This window comes from Talpa europaea, assembly GCF_964194135.1.
Source record: "Talpa europaea genome assembly, chromosome: 6".
In the NCBI taxonomy this organism is placed as follows: Eukaryota; Metazoa; Chordata; class Mammalia; order Eulipotyphla; family Talpidae; genus Talpa; species Talpa europaea.
The window spans coordinates 90,937,645-90,955,925 of NC_140072.1; the positions used below are offsets into that span (position 1 = coordinate 90,937,645).

General features: G+C 34.4%; 1 protein-coding gene across 1 annotated transcript in view; it reads left to right on the forward strand.

Moving 5' to 3' along the window:
• Positions 1 to 18,081, forward strand: part of KATNAL1 (katanin catalytic subunit A1 like 1) — a gene marked incomplete at both ends in the record, with an annotated part of 68,372 nt that extends 50,291 nt beyond the window's left edge. The window contains 3 exons of the mRNA XM_084235691.1: positions 358 to 492; positions 16,624 to 16,750; positions 17,883 to 18,081. Of these exons, the coding sequence (XP_084091817.1) occupies positions 358 to 492; positions 16,624 to 16,750; positions 17,883 to 18,081 (461 nt within the window). The remainder of the gene's footprint in view (positions 1 to 357; positions 493 to 16,623; positions 16,751 to 17,882) is intronic.
• Between the last annotated feature and the right edge of the window lie 200 nt (positions 18,082 to 18,281).

The window sequence follows — 18,281 nt, forward strand, 5'->3', positions numbered from 1 at the left end:
ATTGAAAGAAAACTGAGTAACTTCCAGATTAAAAAAAATAGCAGGATAAAACAACATAATCTCCCATGTTTTTTCTTTTCAGAGGAAATGTACATTCATTTTCATGCGGAAGAAATTGAAGTTTCGTAATTGATTTTAAATCTTGCAGTAGATTATTTCTATTTTCCTTCCTTGTTTTATAGTTATCTGTTGATATATTTGGTTCTGCCACCATACTTAAGGCAGAAGGATGGCATCGTTTTCATCATTGAACCTGTCACCGAATCTGTGACTTATGCTTAGAAATGTCAATTGAATGACAGAATACAGGACTGTAAGAGAAATCTCTTTTTTTCCCCTTTACTTTGTTGTGTGCAGGAGTTGGGGGAGCTTTAGAGAATGATGATCCTTCCAAAATGGTTATGGTATTGGCTGCTACTAATTTCCCATGGGACATAGATGAAGCTTTGCGAAGGCGATTAGAAAAAAGAATTTATATACCTCTCCCAACAGGTATGATGCTTTCCTTTACTATATTTTAATCTTTCAGTTAATTCTTGTTTTCTTTTTCTATTTCTTTAAATCTTTATTCCATCAACATTGTGCTTAAAGAAGTCTACAGTATCACAAAATTATTTTGTAGCAGATGTAAACAGAGGTCATAATCTCTGTTGAAGTTCTTTATATTTCAGAGAAATTCTTCCATTCAGAGTAGACACATTTTAATAAATTTGTTAGGACATCTGAATTTCTAATTTAAAACTTGAAAAATCTTCATTAAGTCTTGTTTAAGTGGTTAAAAGTGAAGTTTTTGGGATCTTTTTCAAAATGTCTTTTTGAAAAAGAATTTCATAGTGCTAATGAATGTTGAATTTCCATATCTGAATTTTTTACTTTTTATATTGTGATAAGATTTGTGTACAGTAAAATGTAAAAATATAATGTGTATAATTTGATAAGTTTTGACAAATGTATACTACTTATTCATACTCTACTGTAGATGCAGGATATTTTTATTGGCTCAGAAAGATCCCATGTGTCCCCCACCAGTTAGTTCAAACCCACAACAGGAATTCACTTTCCTGATTTTAATCACCGTAGTTTAGTTTTACTTCTTATTAAACTTCATCTAAATGGAATAATAACTTTTGTGTTTTTGTCTACTTTATGTCAACATGGTTACAAGTATCAGTATTTTTTTAATGATATCACTAAACCACAATTTGTTTTTTAACAACTTTGAGTTTTTTTTCTAGTTTTTGACTATTATGAATAAAACTAAATATTCTTATACAAATCTTGTATGGATGAATGTTTTTAATTCTTATTGGTAATATAGATAAAAATAAGATAGGTGGACCATAGGGTAGGTATATATTCAAAATGTTCTCCTAAGTGGTAATGCCATTTTATACTTCCACCATCAGTGAATGAGAATTCCAGTACTTCCTCATCCTTGACAACATTTGCTGTTATCCATATTTTAATTTTAGTCATTCTAGTAATGCTACTGTTTTTGGTCCTAATTTGCATTTCTCTGATGACTTACTTACAGAGTACCCTTTCATGTGCCTATTGGTCTTTGGTTTTTCTTTTGCACAATCTCTTCTCAAGTCTTTTGCTTAGTTTTTAATTGGTTTATTCATTATTTTACTAATGCTTTGTAGTTCTTTATCAGTTACATGGATTGTGACTATTTTCTTCCAGTTTGTAGTTTGTCTTTCATTTTCCTTTTTTGGTATCTTTTGATAAGCAGTGTTTTAAATTTTGATCAAGTCCTCATGTTAAATTTTTCTTTTCTGGATAATGCTTTTTATATTTTTGTTTACCCCATGTGAACAAAAGATTTTGCCTATATTTCCTTTTAGAAGCTATAGTTAGCACTGTGATTCATTCTGAATTGATTTTATGTATATATGTCAAGAGTTGAGTTTCATTTTTTCATATCTATATCTAGTTGTTTTAGCACCACTTCTAAGTTGTCAAATTTATTGGGATTTAACTTAATACAATGTGGAAACTAAATAAATGGTTTCTGTGAGGCTTGTGATTTCCTCTCCGATTCTTGAGTCTAAAGTTCGTAGGGAAGTTAATCAGGAAAAGGAGATGAAGTGATAGAAGTAAGGACAAATTGTAATCTGCAGAGATGAGTTGGAACCTCTCAGGATAGACGGGAACCCATGTTGGGCTCCCATTGCTTCTAAGATTTCCAGTTTTGATGACCATCATGTCCTACGGAAGAACCTGGCATTATTTTAACAGTTCTAAGTGTACTTCTGGTTCAGGAGTCAAAAAAATGGAGGAGGAAATCTGGCAGGAGCTGGAAAGAGATAGAGGCATATGTTCTGCCCTACTCTTATAACGGGAGTCAGCGAATAAGTCATAATTTTTTAGAACTGCAAATGCATCTCATGCTTTGCATCAGCTTTCTGAGTTCATACATTTCTGCCCTAAGATCTCCTATATAATTACTGTTCTCCATGCTAAAATCTTTGCTGAAGGCAACAGAATACAAATCTAAACATCTTATTTACCTTCCTATAGTCTGTGGGATCTATAATGGTGGCTCAGTTTTCATTCCTAAAATTGGTAATTTCTGCTTTATTTCTATTCTTGATAATTCTTGCTAAAAGTTTATTAGTACTAATCTTATCAAAGAATAATCTTTTGCTTTAATTTTCTGTTTCTTAGTTCTTTGATTTCTTCTTTTATTTTTATTATTTCTCCTTTATACATTGAGTTAATATTTATTTTTCTGAAGTTAGATATTTTTACCATTGATTTTAAACCCTTCTTTTTAAAATATAAACATCTAAAGCTATAAATTTCTCTTTAAGGCACTGCTTTTCTTTAATTGCACAATTCTGTTGTATTATACTTTATTAAGTATTGAAGAAATATTTTTTAATTTTCTTTTTCTCTCTCTTCTCTCTCTCTCTCATTTGACAGTTGTCTATAGCCATGAAGTCAAGATACAGAGCATATCTTTTCATCCTGAAAATATTTATTTTGGATTTCATAAAAATAGAATCATAAAATGAGTAATTCACAAAAGGAACTATTTTGTGAATACTTTCTTTCACTTCGAATAATAACTATGAGATTCACCAAGATTGTTTATTTTTTGGTGGTGAGCAGTAGTTTATTATATGGACATATCACAGATCATTTATCCATTCTCTTACTGGTGGATATTTGGATTGTTTCTCATTAGGGACTGTTGTAGATAAAGCTGCTATCATATTCACATTCAGTTCTTTGCAAGGACCTGTTTTGATTTCTATGGGATAAATATGAGTGAAGTAACTAGGTCATGTATGTTTAATTATAGAAAATATGTTGACATTTTCTTCAGTTGTCCTCTTTCAAGATATTTTGTCTTTGTTTTTTAGCAGTTTGACTGTGATGTTTCTGGGATTTCCCTTTAGCTTGTATGTTGGACTTTTTTGATAATGTTGCAGAGGTTTCTGGGACTCAGTTAAATTTTTTTTAATCCTTTTTCTTTCTTCAGGTTGGATACTTTTATCTGTTTTTTAATTTTATTTTTTTTCTGTTCACTGATGCTTTCTTCTGCTGTCTCCAGTCTGTTTTAAATCCTACCCAAGCGGGCCTCCCCAGTGGCGCAGCGGTTGAGCGCTGGGTTGCAAAGCTTCCCGCAGCCTCTGCAGCACCGGTTCGATCCCCAGCTGCTTCCCGGCCACCAGAGGAGGGTCCCACATGGCGCGCAGACCTCTCCTGCTGCCCGCTGCTCCCCTCAGTGGTGTACTTTGGTCCTTCTGCCTGCTCTGCTCCCTGCTCTGGCTCTGGTGAATTCTCTCACCCTCCCGTGCTTCTGACTGTACCCAGTGCTTGTATAAATAAATTAAAAAAAAAATCAAAAATAAAATTTCCATATCTAAATATATTTTAAAAAATCCTACCCAAGCAATTATTTATTTCAGATATATTTTGCAAGTCTGATAATCCCATTTGGTTATTTTTTATAGTTTCCATTGATTTGCTGGGGTTTCTTGTTTGTTCATTTATTTTGTTACCTTTTCCTTTAATTCCTTGTCATTTTCCCTTTAAAAGGTGGAGCTTAATTTCCCTCCTCTTGAAAAAAAGTTTAGACATAGTGATTTGCTTCTAAGTAACAGAATATGACAACAGTGAAAATATGTGACTTTTGAAGCTAAATCTTAAAAAAAGATAGTTTCTGCCTGGTTCTCTCTCAGATCATTTGCATTTGGGTAAGCCAGCTGCCATATCATAAGATCACTCAAACAGTCTATGGGGAAGCACATAATGAAAAAAACTGGTTTCCCAACCAACAACATCTTGCCAGTCATGTGAGTTACCTGCCATTGAATTTCTACTTCCTGCTCTCTCTCTCTTGCACACATGCACTTGTGCGTGCACACACACACAGTCTCATCAAAACTGACATATTGTCCTTGGTCTCGTGAGAGACCCTATATTAGCCAGGGCTATTCAGAGAACTAGAACTAATAAAATGTGTGTGTGTGTGTGTGTATGTGTGTGTATTTATTTATACATAGAGAATGAGAGATGGAGTGGGAGAGAAATTTATTATAATAATTGGTTTATGGGATTATGGAAATTGGCAAGTCCAAAATCCATAGTGGGTGCCAATAAGCTAGAGACTCAGGGAAAATTGACAATGCAGATCAAATCAGAGGGCCACCTGCTGGCAGATTTCTCTCTTGCTTAGGAGAGAACTGTTTTGTTCTGTTCAGGCTTTCAACTGATTGGATGATAACTGCTCACATATGTACAGTAGACTTTACTCAAAGTGTGCTGATTTGAATATTGATCTTATCCAAATACTTTCATAAACATTAGGAATGGTATGTGACTAAATATCTGGGCACTGTGGACCAGCCAAGTCAACACATAAAATTAACCATCCCAGACATCAAGCTTGAACTTTGTAGCTTGCTCCAAAATTCCTAAGCCGTAGAAACTGTGAAGATAATAAATTGTTTTAAATCACTAAGTTTTGGTATAATTTGTTGTTCAGACATAGGTATTCATACCCTCTTCTGTTGGTTTTTGTCAGTTAATTCTTATGTCTGGAACATCTATTTCTATTAACTATTTTATTAATTTTCTTGGTTATGGGTTAAAATTTTTCCTATTTCTTCACATGTCCAATAGATTCTGTTTTGAGGTTCTGTATTATAGGAAGTCTAGATTATGTTGTTTCCTTTAATGGGTCAATGTTGAATTTTCTTCTGACAGACATTCAAATTATTGGCAGAGCCTAAAAAAAAAAACCACACAGCAAACTAACAACACTATAATTCCTCACTGTTGGTGCTACATGTAAATAGTTGTTTCTTATATTTTGTTTTATAGTCATTTATCATAGAAGGACCAGTCTGCTGTTAGGTTTTTTTCATGAGGATCAGATATGGAAGCCTCACTTAGGACTTTTAAAACTTAATTTTTCACATAATCCCAGCTTTTGTTGCTCAATTCAAGGCTCTGTGATTATAAAAATGAGTAATATAATTAATTACTAGATGTCTGGGTCCATTTTGTCTTTGTTGGCTGCTACTTTGTGTCCCATTTTCCTAATAATCTCATTTTAAAAACAAAGATTTTTGTCTTAAATCAGTACCTAATTTACTGATGGAGCTTACATAATAATAAACTCATTTAAAGTAACAATGGGAGTGATTTATTTACAATCTGTAAGCTGTTCTGGAATAGTATACCTCCTAGAAATAGCTTGTTTGTACCTCACTTGCTCTTTTATCAGTTCTATGAAAATCTGAAATTTCAATGGTTTGTTATCACTTCTAGTTTAATACTTTTCTTCCTTTTCACATTTTCCCCAATTTTTTCTTCGTTGCTCTCTAAACAAAATGTCTATGGTATATAGTACATTTGTGTGAAATGAGTGCTAATTTTACCATGAAGGGTTATAAATAAAAATATCAGTGGCTAAAAATTCCATTAAGATCTGGAACAAGACAAGGATGTCCACTCTCACCACTGCTTTTCAATATAATACTGGAAGTCCTAGCCAGAGCAATAAGACAAGAGAAAGACATCCAAGGAATCCAAATAGGAAAAGAAGAAGTCAAACTATCACTATTTGCAGATGATATGATAATATACATAGAGAACCCCAAAAACTCCACAGAAAAACTAATTCAACTCATCAATCAGTTCAGTAAAGTGGCAGGATACAAAATCAACACGCAAAAGTCAGTAGCCTTCCTATACACAAACAATAAATCTGAAGAAGAAGAAATCAAAAAAACCATCCCTTTTATTATTGAAACAAAAAAAATCAAATATTTGGGAATAAATCTAACAAAAGAGGTAAAGGACCTATACAAAGAAAACTATAAAACACTGTTAAAAGAAATAGAAGAAGACACAAAGAAATGGAAAGACATCCCCTGCTCATGGATTGGAAGAATAAACATTATTAAAATGGCCATCCTTCCAAAAGCAATATACAGATTCAATGCTATTCCAATCAAAATTTCAATGTCATTCTTCAAAGAAATAGAACAATTATTGATGAAATTCATATGGAATCACAAAAAACCCCAAATAGCCAAAGCTCTCCTGAAAAAAAAAGAAGGGAATGGAGGCATCACACTCCCAGACTTCAAACTATACTACAAAGCCATAATCATCAAAACTGCATGGTACTGGAACAAGAACAGACATACAGACCAATGGATTCGAATAGAAAATCCAGAAATAAACCCACAGATTTATGGTCAACTAATCTTTGACAAAGGAGCAAAGACTATGCATTGGAGCAAAGAAAGTTTGTTCAATAAATGGTGCTGGGAAAACTGGGTCGCTACATGCAAAAGAATGAAGCTTGACCACTACCTCACACCATACACAAAAATCAACTCAAAATGGATTAAAGAACTAGACATAAGACCTGAAACCATAAAATATATAGAAGGAAATATAGGCAAAACACTACGTGATTTGCACATCAAAGACATCTTTACAGACACATCACCCAAAGCACTGATAGTGAAGGCAAAGATAAACAGCTGGGACTACATCAAATTAAAGAGCTTCTGCACAGCAAAAGAGACAATAACAAAAACAAAGAGAAACCCCACCAACTGGGAGAACATTTTTGCACCCAACACTAATGATAAAGGACTGATCACAAAAATCTGCAAAGAGCTGATGAGACTCAACAACAACAAAGAAAATAATCCAGTCAAAAAATGGGCAGAAGAGCTAAAAAGAAACTTCTCTGAAGAGGAAATGCAAATGGCCAACAGGCATATGAAAAAATGTTCAACATCACTTGTCATCAGGGAAATGCAAATCAAAACTACCATGAGATACCATCTTACACCAGTGAGAATGGCACATATTAAAAAAACTAGCAACAACAAATGTTGGCGAGGGTGTGGAGAAAAAGGAACTCTCCTGCACTTTTGGTGGGAGTGCAAACTGATCCAACCACTATGGAGAGCTGTGTGGAGAGATCTGGACCTACTAAACATAGAACTTCCATATGATCCAGCAATTCCACTCCTAGTTATTTACCCAAAGGACACAGAAACATCAATTCCAAAGAACACCTGCACCCCTATGTTTATAGCAGCACTGTTTACAATAGCTAAGCTTTGGAAACAACCCAAATGCCCAAAAATAGATGACTGGATCAAGAAGATGTGGTACATATATACCATGGAATATTACTCAGCACTCAAAAAAGATAAACACATGCAATTTGCAGCAACATGGATGGCGCTGGAAGGGATCATGCTCAGCGAAATAAGCCAAAAAGAAAAAGAAAAATACCGGATGGTCTCACTCATAGCAGGAATCTAGAAAACTTAAATAAGGGACCAGGAAAATGAATAACTATAAGAAAGCGAAAATCAAAATCAACAAAAAACTATGAACCAGAGACACTTTTTGGGGGGCGGGGGGCGGGAGGGGAGGGATTGGGGTCAGAATGGGGGGGCTGCAATTGTATGGGGAATATAAAAATAAAATTTATTATTTAAAAAAAAAATACCAGTGGCTAAAAAGAAAAGTCTTACAACCTGTACTGACATCATTTATACTCTCTGTACTTTGAACTTTCAGTCATTATATAATAGGAGAAAAAAATGTAATTTGAAGAATGATGGTAATTTTCTGAATGCTTGAGAAAAGCTTAAGCATGGGGGAAAGACATTATGGCACAAAAGTAGAAATTTAAATTTCTTTAATATTTTGGAAAATAAAATAGACTTGATTGACTAAAGGACTCTCTTCTAAACTTGTTTTCCCTTATAAAAAGGTTACATTCATTATTCAACTAACCACTTTCAGTTGTTTCTCTTTTTCATTAGCAGTCTAAGGCTAGTTCATGAATATAGAACTTGAGAAATTTCTTTCTCCTACAAGACTGTGAAACAAATATCACAATTAGAATTCTACTTTTTTCTAACTTTTCCTTTCATTGGTATTAATTAATTCAACAGGAGTTTATTTAACTCTTGGCTCTCTGAAAGACATTTGCTAAGTACTATGTGAATATAAAGATAAACAATGTGCAACCTGTTTTGGGGGAACTCACAATGTGGGTGGAAGATGAGCATATACTTACCCTCATTATAACATGTGTTAGTAGAGTTCTCCAGAGTACTTTGGAGCTGAGATTGAGGAATAATAAATTCTGACTTAGATGCTTGGGAGGGACTTCATTAGAAGTAGTTGCATTTTTACTTTTCCTATAGAGAAGCAAAATCATGGTTGTTTGAAAATGAATAGACAGATAGTTATTGTGACTGGAACATCTGTAGGTAGAAGGGTGTGGAAGAGACCAATGATAATGAGAATGTGGAAAGATGATAAACCTAAAAGAAAAATTTGGAACTTACCAGATAAAATTAATGAAAATAAAGGTAGATTGTATTTAAAAAAAAAAAAAAAACACTGAAGGACACTTATGAACAAAAACAACCATGAAAAGAAATTGCTAGTTGAAAAAAGCAAGAACTGTGAGAATAAGGATAAAACAAGTTGATTATAAATTATGTAATATAATTCTGTAATATTGAGGGGCAATTAGAACTTGATGGCAAGAAAAGTTATGTACCGATTACTTTTGCTGCTTAACAAACCACTCCAGTGCTTAATGGGACTGAACAATCTTATTTTGCTCACAGATTCTATGGATCAGGAATTCCAATAGGGCACCGCAGGGGAGACTCATGTCTATTCCATGATGTGTGGGGTCACAACTGGTAAGAGTCAGTGACTGAGGGTGACTCCACATCTGGAGTCTGGGATGATCTGGAGTGTATTCACTCACATATCTGCGGAGTGAGACCTGGGACCTAGATGGGGCTTTCTTTCTAGAATACCTTCATGTTACCTGTGGCTGTTCCATGTGACTTGGGCTACTTTAGGCATAGTGGCTTCAGGGTAGTCAGAGTTCATATGTGATGACTTAGGACTCCAACACTGGAAGGGTAGAAGGTTCATTGCCTTTTATCTCACAGGCTTGAAGGTAAAAATTAACAAGCACATCCATTTTTAAAAAGCGCGGGGACTACCTGTGGATGGGAAAATGGCAAAGCCATACTGTAACAGTGCATGGGATGAGGAGACTCTTACAGCCATCTTCACAAATATAATTTGCCACAGTCAACAAAAGGCAAAAATAACAGCTCCGGGAGGGTATAGCCTTATTTTAAATCTCTTCCTACTTTATGCATCTCAATTATGGCAGCAACCACCAACCCCCTTCACTTAATTATACTTTGTTTTTAGACCACCAAAGCATCATAAAATCTTTTAGACTGAGTGATTAATTTCCTGTCTCATCAGAGTTAAAGTTCTTTTTTTTTTAAACTGCAAGTTCACACTTTATCCTATTTGTCTTGTTTGCATTTCTTAGTACTCTGTTTTTCTCTACTCTGACAGATATGCTTCTTCCTGTTTTCATTTCCCAGATTTTTTTTCTCTTCCCAGTCATTTCAATTTTATTAATTTTTCAAAATTGACATTTAAAGCATACCAATTCTGTGAAGTCTGGCTTATCTTCCTTGTACGGACTTTGTTTCCTTCGATGATATGTATGTGTTATCTGCCTCTTAGATGTTAGTTAATAGAAGGGATCCTAGGTTTTCTGTTGCCCTGTAATCCTGTTTGTTGAGTGACTCATGAAAGTGGTGGTGATGGGACAATGTACATTTATTGAGCACCAACTGTTGGTCAGGCTTTACATGTATAACTCACTGTTTTCTCAGAACCATCTTACAAATAGATTATGTTCTTATCTGTATTTTACTGATGTGGAAATTGAGGTTCTTAGAGGTTAAGTGTCCTATCTAGTGCGGCTGAGCCCAGACCCCCTGGTCTTAGAGCATACAGTCCTCTGCTGTGCTGGGCTACCTCCTGTATTCGGAAAGTGTTGTTATTTCAAGAAAAAGTGTACAACCTTTCTAATAATGTTTATTTAAATTTGGAATGCATATTGACTTGGTTCTGTACCATTAACAATTCTTTATACTATCATTAACACATTTGCCCCTTGTTAATTCCTACCCCAAGTTTATTAAATATCATTAATTCAGTTTTATAGAGCTTATAAGTCTTACTTAGAATCGTCTTAACAAATCATTGATACAACTAATATTAATATTTAATTTTTCCAAATCATAGTTATTCAGGAAAAGGAGGACATTTCCTACTAACTGTCAGTACCACCAGGACCTCCTTATGAACAGGTTTATGCTCCAAAGTTCATTTAAGCTAGTTGTCTGGAACTTTGTTTTTGTCAGAGAGAATACATTATTTTAAACTTGATATTTAATTTTTTACTACAGGTGATATTAGAACATTTGATTTACAAGTATAATGGTACTCTAACACTGGGACTGAAAGAACAAATGTGGTATTTGTTCATTAACATTCATTTGCTATATGCAGAGCACTAGAAGTTCTAACACTGGTGTCAGGAGCGGTCTAGTTCCTGAAGCAGTGATCCTAGGAGCTTCCTCCCTTTCTTTCTTCTCATATCCCTTTTTCTGATCACCTGAGTGCAGGATTTTCTTGACACTACACTACCTGTGATATGCTCTTGTATATCAAAAGGTGGCCTGTTGACTGGTAATGGTTAAGGATAAGGAGCTCCTAAGATTAAGGCATTCTTGAGGTAAAGTTTTTCTAGTCACACCCTTTCTTTTTTCCTGGCAATCTCAGGTAATATCTATTTGCTTCTCTTTCCACTGTAACTATGTTTTGTATTGTTTTACTTTGTTTTATTCTAAGAGTGTGTGTGTGTGTGTGTGTGTGTGTGTGTGTGAAAAACATGTGAAACAATTGTTCAATTTATCCAGTAATTGGCAAGGCAAATGGCCTTAGCCTTATAGCCACTTTCTAGGGCAAGAGATGGAGCACTGTCAGACCTCAGAAGTCCCCCCAGTATGGTCCTTTCTTAGCACAGCTTCCTTCCTGTCCTCTGTCTGTTGGTAATCATTATTCCTTTTATAGAAATAATTTGTTTTTCTTAGTAATTTTATCACCTAATAATGTATCCCCAAGCAATTTTACCTCCTTTTAAAATTAACATAAATGAAATAACACTAATTGAGTTCATTTTTTGTTGCTTCTTTTGCTCAGTAGATATTTTAAAATTCATCCATCTTATAATATGTAGATACAATTCATCTTTGATAAGGCGAAGAGAGAAATAATGATAATATTGTTATGTGTTATTTCATTGTATTAGTTTGCTGCCGTTTCTATAACATAGTGCCACAGATTGGGTGGATTAAACAGCAGAAATTTTTTAACAATTCTAGGGGTGAGGAGGCCAGTAGTCTAAAATGCAGATATCAGCAGGATTGGTTTCATTTGGGGGCCTTTTTCCTTGGTTCATATAGATGGCCATTTTCTTCTGATATCTTTGTGTAGTCTTCCTCTGTGTGTGTTTATGTCCTGACCTACTTCTCTTATAAAAATACCAGTCATATTGTATTAGGACCCACCTATATGACTTAATTTTACCTTAACTCCTTCTTCAAGGATATTTTCTCCAAATACAGTCATATTCTGAGGTATTAGAGGTTAGAGCTTTAATATAAGAATTTAAGGGAGGAACATAGTTCACATTCCTTATGTTATATGATTATACCATAACTATCTACCATATTATTTGATGGACATTGTAATTGTTTCCAGTTTTTGGCTATTATAAACAGTGCTGCTATGAACATTCTTTTACATGTATAATGGTGTAAATGTCCGAGTTCCTTTAGACCAGTTGGAGCATTCTATCCTGAGTGAATTGCTAGGTCATGTTATATAGGAGGAGCATCAGCAGATAAATCCAATCTGTTTTCCCAGGTAATTCTCCCTATTTACATCCTGTTCCTAATGTTTGAGAATTCCTGTTGTTTCACATCTTTCCAACATCTAGTATTGTCAACCTTATTAGTTTATACTAGTCTCTTGGTATGCAGTGCTTTCTCATTGTGGTTTAAGTCCTTTATTTTGTATTTCCTTTATTATTGAAGAATTTGAACATCTTCCTTTATTTATTGGCCATTTGGATTTTTTGATGTATCTGTTCATATCTTTTGTCCATTTTTCTATTGGTAGTCTTTCTTACTGTTTTATAGGAGTTTTTAAAATATTTTTGATAGATCTTTTATTACATATGTTGTAAATGTCTTCTCAAACTATAACTTGTGTGTTTTCACTGTATTAACAGTATGTTTTGATGAGTCAGTGTCTAATATTAATGTGGCGACTTTATCAACATTTTCCTTTGCAGTTAATTTTCTGAGTATGTTTTGAATGTATTCAATATGCCTAAGAATACTTTGAAGGCTTTGAGATCTTTTCCTGTTTAATCTTCTAAAATACTTGTAATTTTGCCCTTTTCATTTAGATCAGTAATATATGAAGCACCAATTTTAAATTTGGTAGTGCCCAATTTAATTATTTTTCCTTGTGGGTAGTCACTTGTTCTGACATCATTATTTATTGAAATAATAATTATTGAAGAGACACTTCTTTCTCCTATTACTTGAATTAACCTCTGTCATAAATCCAGTGTCTATAGTATACGCTTTGGTCTTCTTCTAGACTCCTTACTCTGTATCATCGATCTATTTATCTGTCTCTGCAAGAGTATTAGAGTGATTTGACTCCTGTTGCTTTGAAAGTATTGAAATCTGATGGAGCAATTCCTCCCACCTTGTTGTTGTTTTTCCAGTGACTTGATTGTACTTGATTCTTCCTATTTCCATGAGCATTTTAGTACCTATAAGTCAGGTTCCACATACAAATCTTTTGGGATCTTTATTGGAATGCCTTGACTCTATAAAATCATTCGGGGGGAGGATCGTCAATGTCATGAAAGATAAAAAATAAACACTGAGAAATAGTTTTAGAAAAGACTGAAGAGATGTAATAACTAAGTGCAGAGTGTAATGGTTTTTAAGAAAGTTATAAAGTCCTAGAACAAATCGGGACATTTTAATATAGATTGTGTATTAGATGCTACTAATGTATCCATGTTAAATTTTCTGATAAGTGTGATAATTGTGTTCATAGACAATACATGCTGAAGAATTTAAGATGAAGTGTTATGTCTATATACCTAACTTCTAATTCAAAAATGTTGATTGGGGGCCTCTCTGGTGGCGCAAGGGGTTAAGTCTCAGCACTATGAAGCTATTGGCAGCCACTGCTGCACGAGTTCAATCCCTGGCCAGGAAGCTAATGCACACGGTGCAGCAGACCTCTCCTGTCTCGCCCTCTGCTTCCCTCAGCAGTGTATTTCAGTCAGTCTGCCTGTTCTGCTCCCCACTCAGTCTCTGGTGAATCCTCTCACCCCCTGTACCTCTGGCCTACACCCCAGCTCTTGTATGCATAAATAAATAAAAAAAATTTTTAAAAATGTTGGTGGGGTAGAAGAGAAGGGAAAGATAATGACAAAATACTGACAATTGACAAATATAGATGAAGGGTAAATGGGTGTTCATTGATTTTTTTTTTCCCCTGTAGATACAAAGTAAAAGAGAAAATTAAATTTCATATTTTTGTATAAGATAGTAGAGAACTAGAATTGTACTAGTTAGTGTCATGTTAGTGTGTTACATTAAGCAGATTTGCCATTAACCCAGTCAATAAATCAGCAAGCATGATTGGTTACTTTAAAAATTCTGTACTTTTTCAGTAGCCTTCCTATACACAAACAATAAATCTGAAGAAGAAGAAATCAAAAAAACCATCCCTTTTGTTATTGAAACAAAAAAAATCAAATATTTGGGAATAAATCTAACAAAAGAGGTAAAGGACCTATACAAAGAAAACTATAAAACACTGTTAAAAGAAATAGAAGAAGACACAAAGAAATGGAGAGACATCCCCTGCTCATGGATTGGAAGAATAAACATTATTAAAATGGCCATCCTTCCAAAAGCAATATACAGATTCAATGCTATTCCAATCAAAATTTCAATGTCATTCTTCAAAGAAATAGAACAATTATTGATGAAATTCATATGGAATCACAAAAAACCCCGAATAGCCAAAGCTCTCCTGAAAAAAAAAAGAAGGGAATGGAGGCATCACACTCCCAGACTTCAAACTATACTACAAAGCCATAATCATCAAAACTGCATGGTACTGGAACAAGAACAGACATACAGACCAATGGAATCGAATAGAAAATCCAGAAATAAACCCACAGATTTATGGTCAACTAATCTTTGACAAAGGAGCAAAGACTATGCATTGGAGCAAAGAAAGTTTGTTCAATAAATGGTGCTGGGAAAACTGGGTCACTACATGCAAAAGAATGAAGCTTGACCACTACCTCACACCATACACAAAAATCAACTCAAAATGGATTAAAGAACTAGACATAAGACCTGAAACCATAAAATATATAGAAGGAAATATAGGCAAAACACTACGTGATTTGCACATCAAAGACATCTTTACAGACACATCACCCAAAGCAGTGATAGTGAAGGCAAAGATCAACAGCTGGGACTACATCAAATTAAAGAGCTTTTGCACAGCAAAAGAGACAATAACAAAAACAAAGAGAAACCCCACCAACTGGGAGAACATTTTTGCACCCAACACTAATGATAAAGGACTGATCACAAAAATCTGCAAAGAGCTGATGAGACTCAACAACAACAAAGAAAATAATCCAGTCAAAAAATGGGCAGAAGAGCTAAAAAGAAACTTCTCTGAAGAGGAAATGCAAATGGCCAACAGGCATATGAAAAAATGTTCAACATCACTTGTCTTCAGGGAAATGCAAATCAAAACTACCATGAGATACCATCTTACACCAGTGAGAATGGCACATATTAAAAAAACTAGCAACAACAAATGTTGGCGAGGGTGTGGAGAAAAAGGAACTCTTCTGCACTGTTGGTGGGAGTGCAAACTGGTCCAACCACTGTGGAAAGCTGTGTGGAGATTTCTGGACCTACTAAACATAGAGCTTCCATATGATCCAGCAATTGCACTCCTAGGTATTTACCCAAAGGACACAGAAACATCAATTCCAAAGAACACCTGCACCCCTATGTTTATAGCAGCACTGTTTACAATAGCTAAGCTTTGGAAACAACCCAAATGCCCAAAAATAGATGACTGGATCAAGAAGATGTGGTACATATATACCATGGAATATTACTCAGCACTCAAAAAAGATAAACACATGCAATTTGCAGCAACATGGATGGCGCTGGAAGGGATCATGCTCAGCGAAATAAGCCAAAAAGAAAAAGAAAAATACCGGATGGTCTCACTCATAGCAGGAATCTAGAAAACTTAAATAAGGGACCAGGAAAATGAATATAAGAAAGTGAAAATCAAAATCAACAAAAAACTATGAACCAGAGACACTTTTAGGGGGGTGGGGGCGGGAGGGGAGGGATTGGGGTCAGAATGGGGGGGCTGCAATTGTATGGGGAATATAACAATAAAATTTATAAAAAAAAAAAGTTCCAAAAGAATAAAAAAAAAAAAATTCTGTACTTTGAGCTTATTCAATACACATTTCATAAAACTGGAACAGTAAATGTCTGTGGGTTCTCTTTCCAAACAAAGAATATATTAATAAGCATTTTGTGCCAATCACTGATTTCTGGAAAAAGAAAACTGCATCTTTTTAGACTGCTGGTTAGAGTTATGGAAATATTTTTTTTATTGTACTAAAAATAGCAAGCAAAATAATTCATAGGAGTTACACTCCATGCAATCTCTTTTTGTAAGACTAGGAAAATATTTTTTAGTAAAAACATTTCTGGTGTTTTCATGCTATTGTTTTCTGTAAAGAATTCCAGACCCTTAATTCTCATAGCAAGATTTTTTTACAGGAAAGCCCCTTGAGTTTTGTTTGTCAGTTGGGTTTTGTATCAATTTTTAATTATTGCAGCCAAGGCACATAGGAAGTTAAATAATTATGAATCACGCAATGAATTGGTAATTCTGCTTAACTCACAGTTATTGACTATTCTTTGTATTAGTCTTTTCCCTGTGAATGTTTTTTTTTTTTTTTTCCTGACACAGTCACAGGTTAAATCCCTGTGAATGTTAATGTGATTTCTTGTCAAAATTATTTGCAAAGTAAAACATCTAACAACGACTACAAAAATCTTCTAACAGCAAAAGGAAGAACTGAACTTCTGAAGATTAATCTTCGTGAGGTTGAATTAGATCCTGATATTCAGCTGGAAGATATAGCAGAGAAGATTGAGGGCTATTCTGGTGCTGACATAACGAATGTTTGCAGGTACCATTTTAATGATCTGTAACCTTGGACATTAGTTAGAGATCTGGCAGGAGGACTGGTCTTAAAGTTTGTATAGTTAACCTTTCACATGAAAGCAGCTGCCCAGATTCTTGAAATGATTTCCCATTTGTCTTTTTTTCCCTTTATATCTCTGTTGATCATTGTTAGATGATTAAATACATAACAGTGTCCTTCAATTTTTATTGAAATCATTGTGCCTAAATTGGTAATGACTGACGATTTAAGGTTAATGTAACCCTAAACTGCAGTCTAGCTCTATCAACATAAAATAATATTTTGTTTTGGTTGGCATTATTTTACTACATGCAGATGAACAAAGTTGATCAGTTTAAGCTGTGGAAGATAAATATAAATACATGTGTATACCCACCCACACTTATGTAATGATGTCACTAAATTGAAAGAAAATTATGTGCACACTTTTAAAATTACAGTTTTCAGAATAATTTCTGTTATATAATTGCTGTGGTAAAATATGTAAAAATTTGAAGTTTTCTTAGTCTTGACCTTCTTAATTGCTTTTTAATGAGCTCTTATCTGCTTCTTCCAAACCTTGTAATTTTTTACAGGTGAGTAGAATGATGCTGAAAATAGGATGTGGAGAAACCAGAGTTCATCCCTTTAGTTGCTCACAAATACTGCATGTAGGGGATTCCCCACCCACTATATGTGGATATATATTCATGTTCCAGAGATAGAGGTTCCTGGCTATACCAGGAATCTGAGATAATGCAAATCTTAAACCAGTTTGTCTGTAAATTAGAGAAGGTAACCATATGTTAATTTTCAAGTGTGCAATTCAGTATTTCAAAATTCTACCTCAGTTTTCTATACTTCTTGGCTGTCTTTCAGGGACAAATGGGGAAAGAATATTTCACTAATTTGAACCTCACTTAGACTTTTAGGATTTATTAATGATACATTTTATATTGAAGTGGTATGCATTCTGTTATAGCTTTTCCTGAATCCTTGGGATATCTCTGAATTGAAAAAATGTGGGCAGCATTAGAAAAACATATAAAATGGCCTTTAAAAAATGTTTTCCCTTAACTTTGAAAGTGTGAAAAAAATTTGCAACAATGAGTATTCACTGATTTTGGTATATTTTTAGGGATGCCTCTTTAATGGCAATGAGACGGCGAATCAATGGCTTAAGTCCAGAAGAGATCCGTGCACTTTCTAAAGAGGAACTTCAGATGCCTGTAACCAAAGGAGACTTTGAATTGGCTCTTAAGAAAATTGCTAAGTCTGTCTCTGATGCAGACTTGGAGAAGTATGAAAAGTGGATGGCTGAATTTGGATCTGCTTGAATTTCTGTCAGCTCTTTCATTTATGGTATTTTTGTTTATAAAATGTGAAGAAAATCCTGCAATTTTTTCTTAAAAACAGGTTTGGAATTTTTCATTGGAGAGATTTTCACTTAAAAGAAAAAAAAAATCTAAGACCACAGAGAATATTAAGTGTTGTCATATAAGAAAAACTTACATGGAGAGCCTGGTAGTCTCCATCA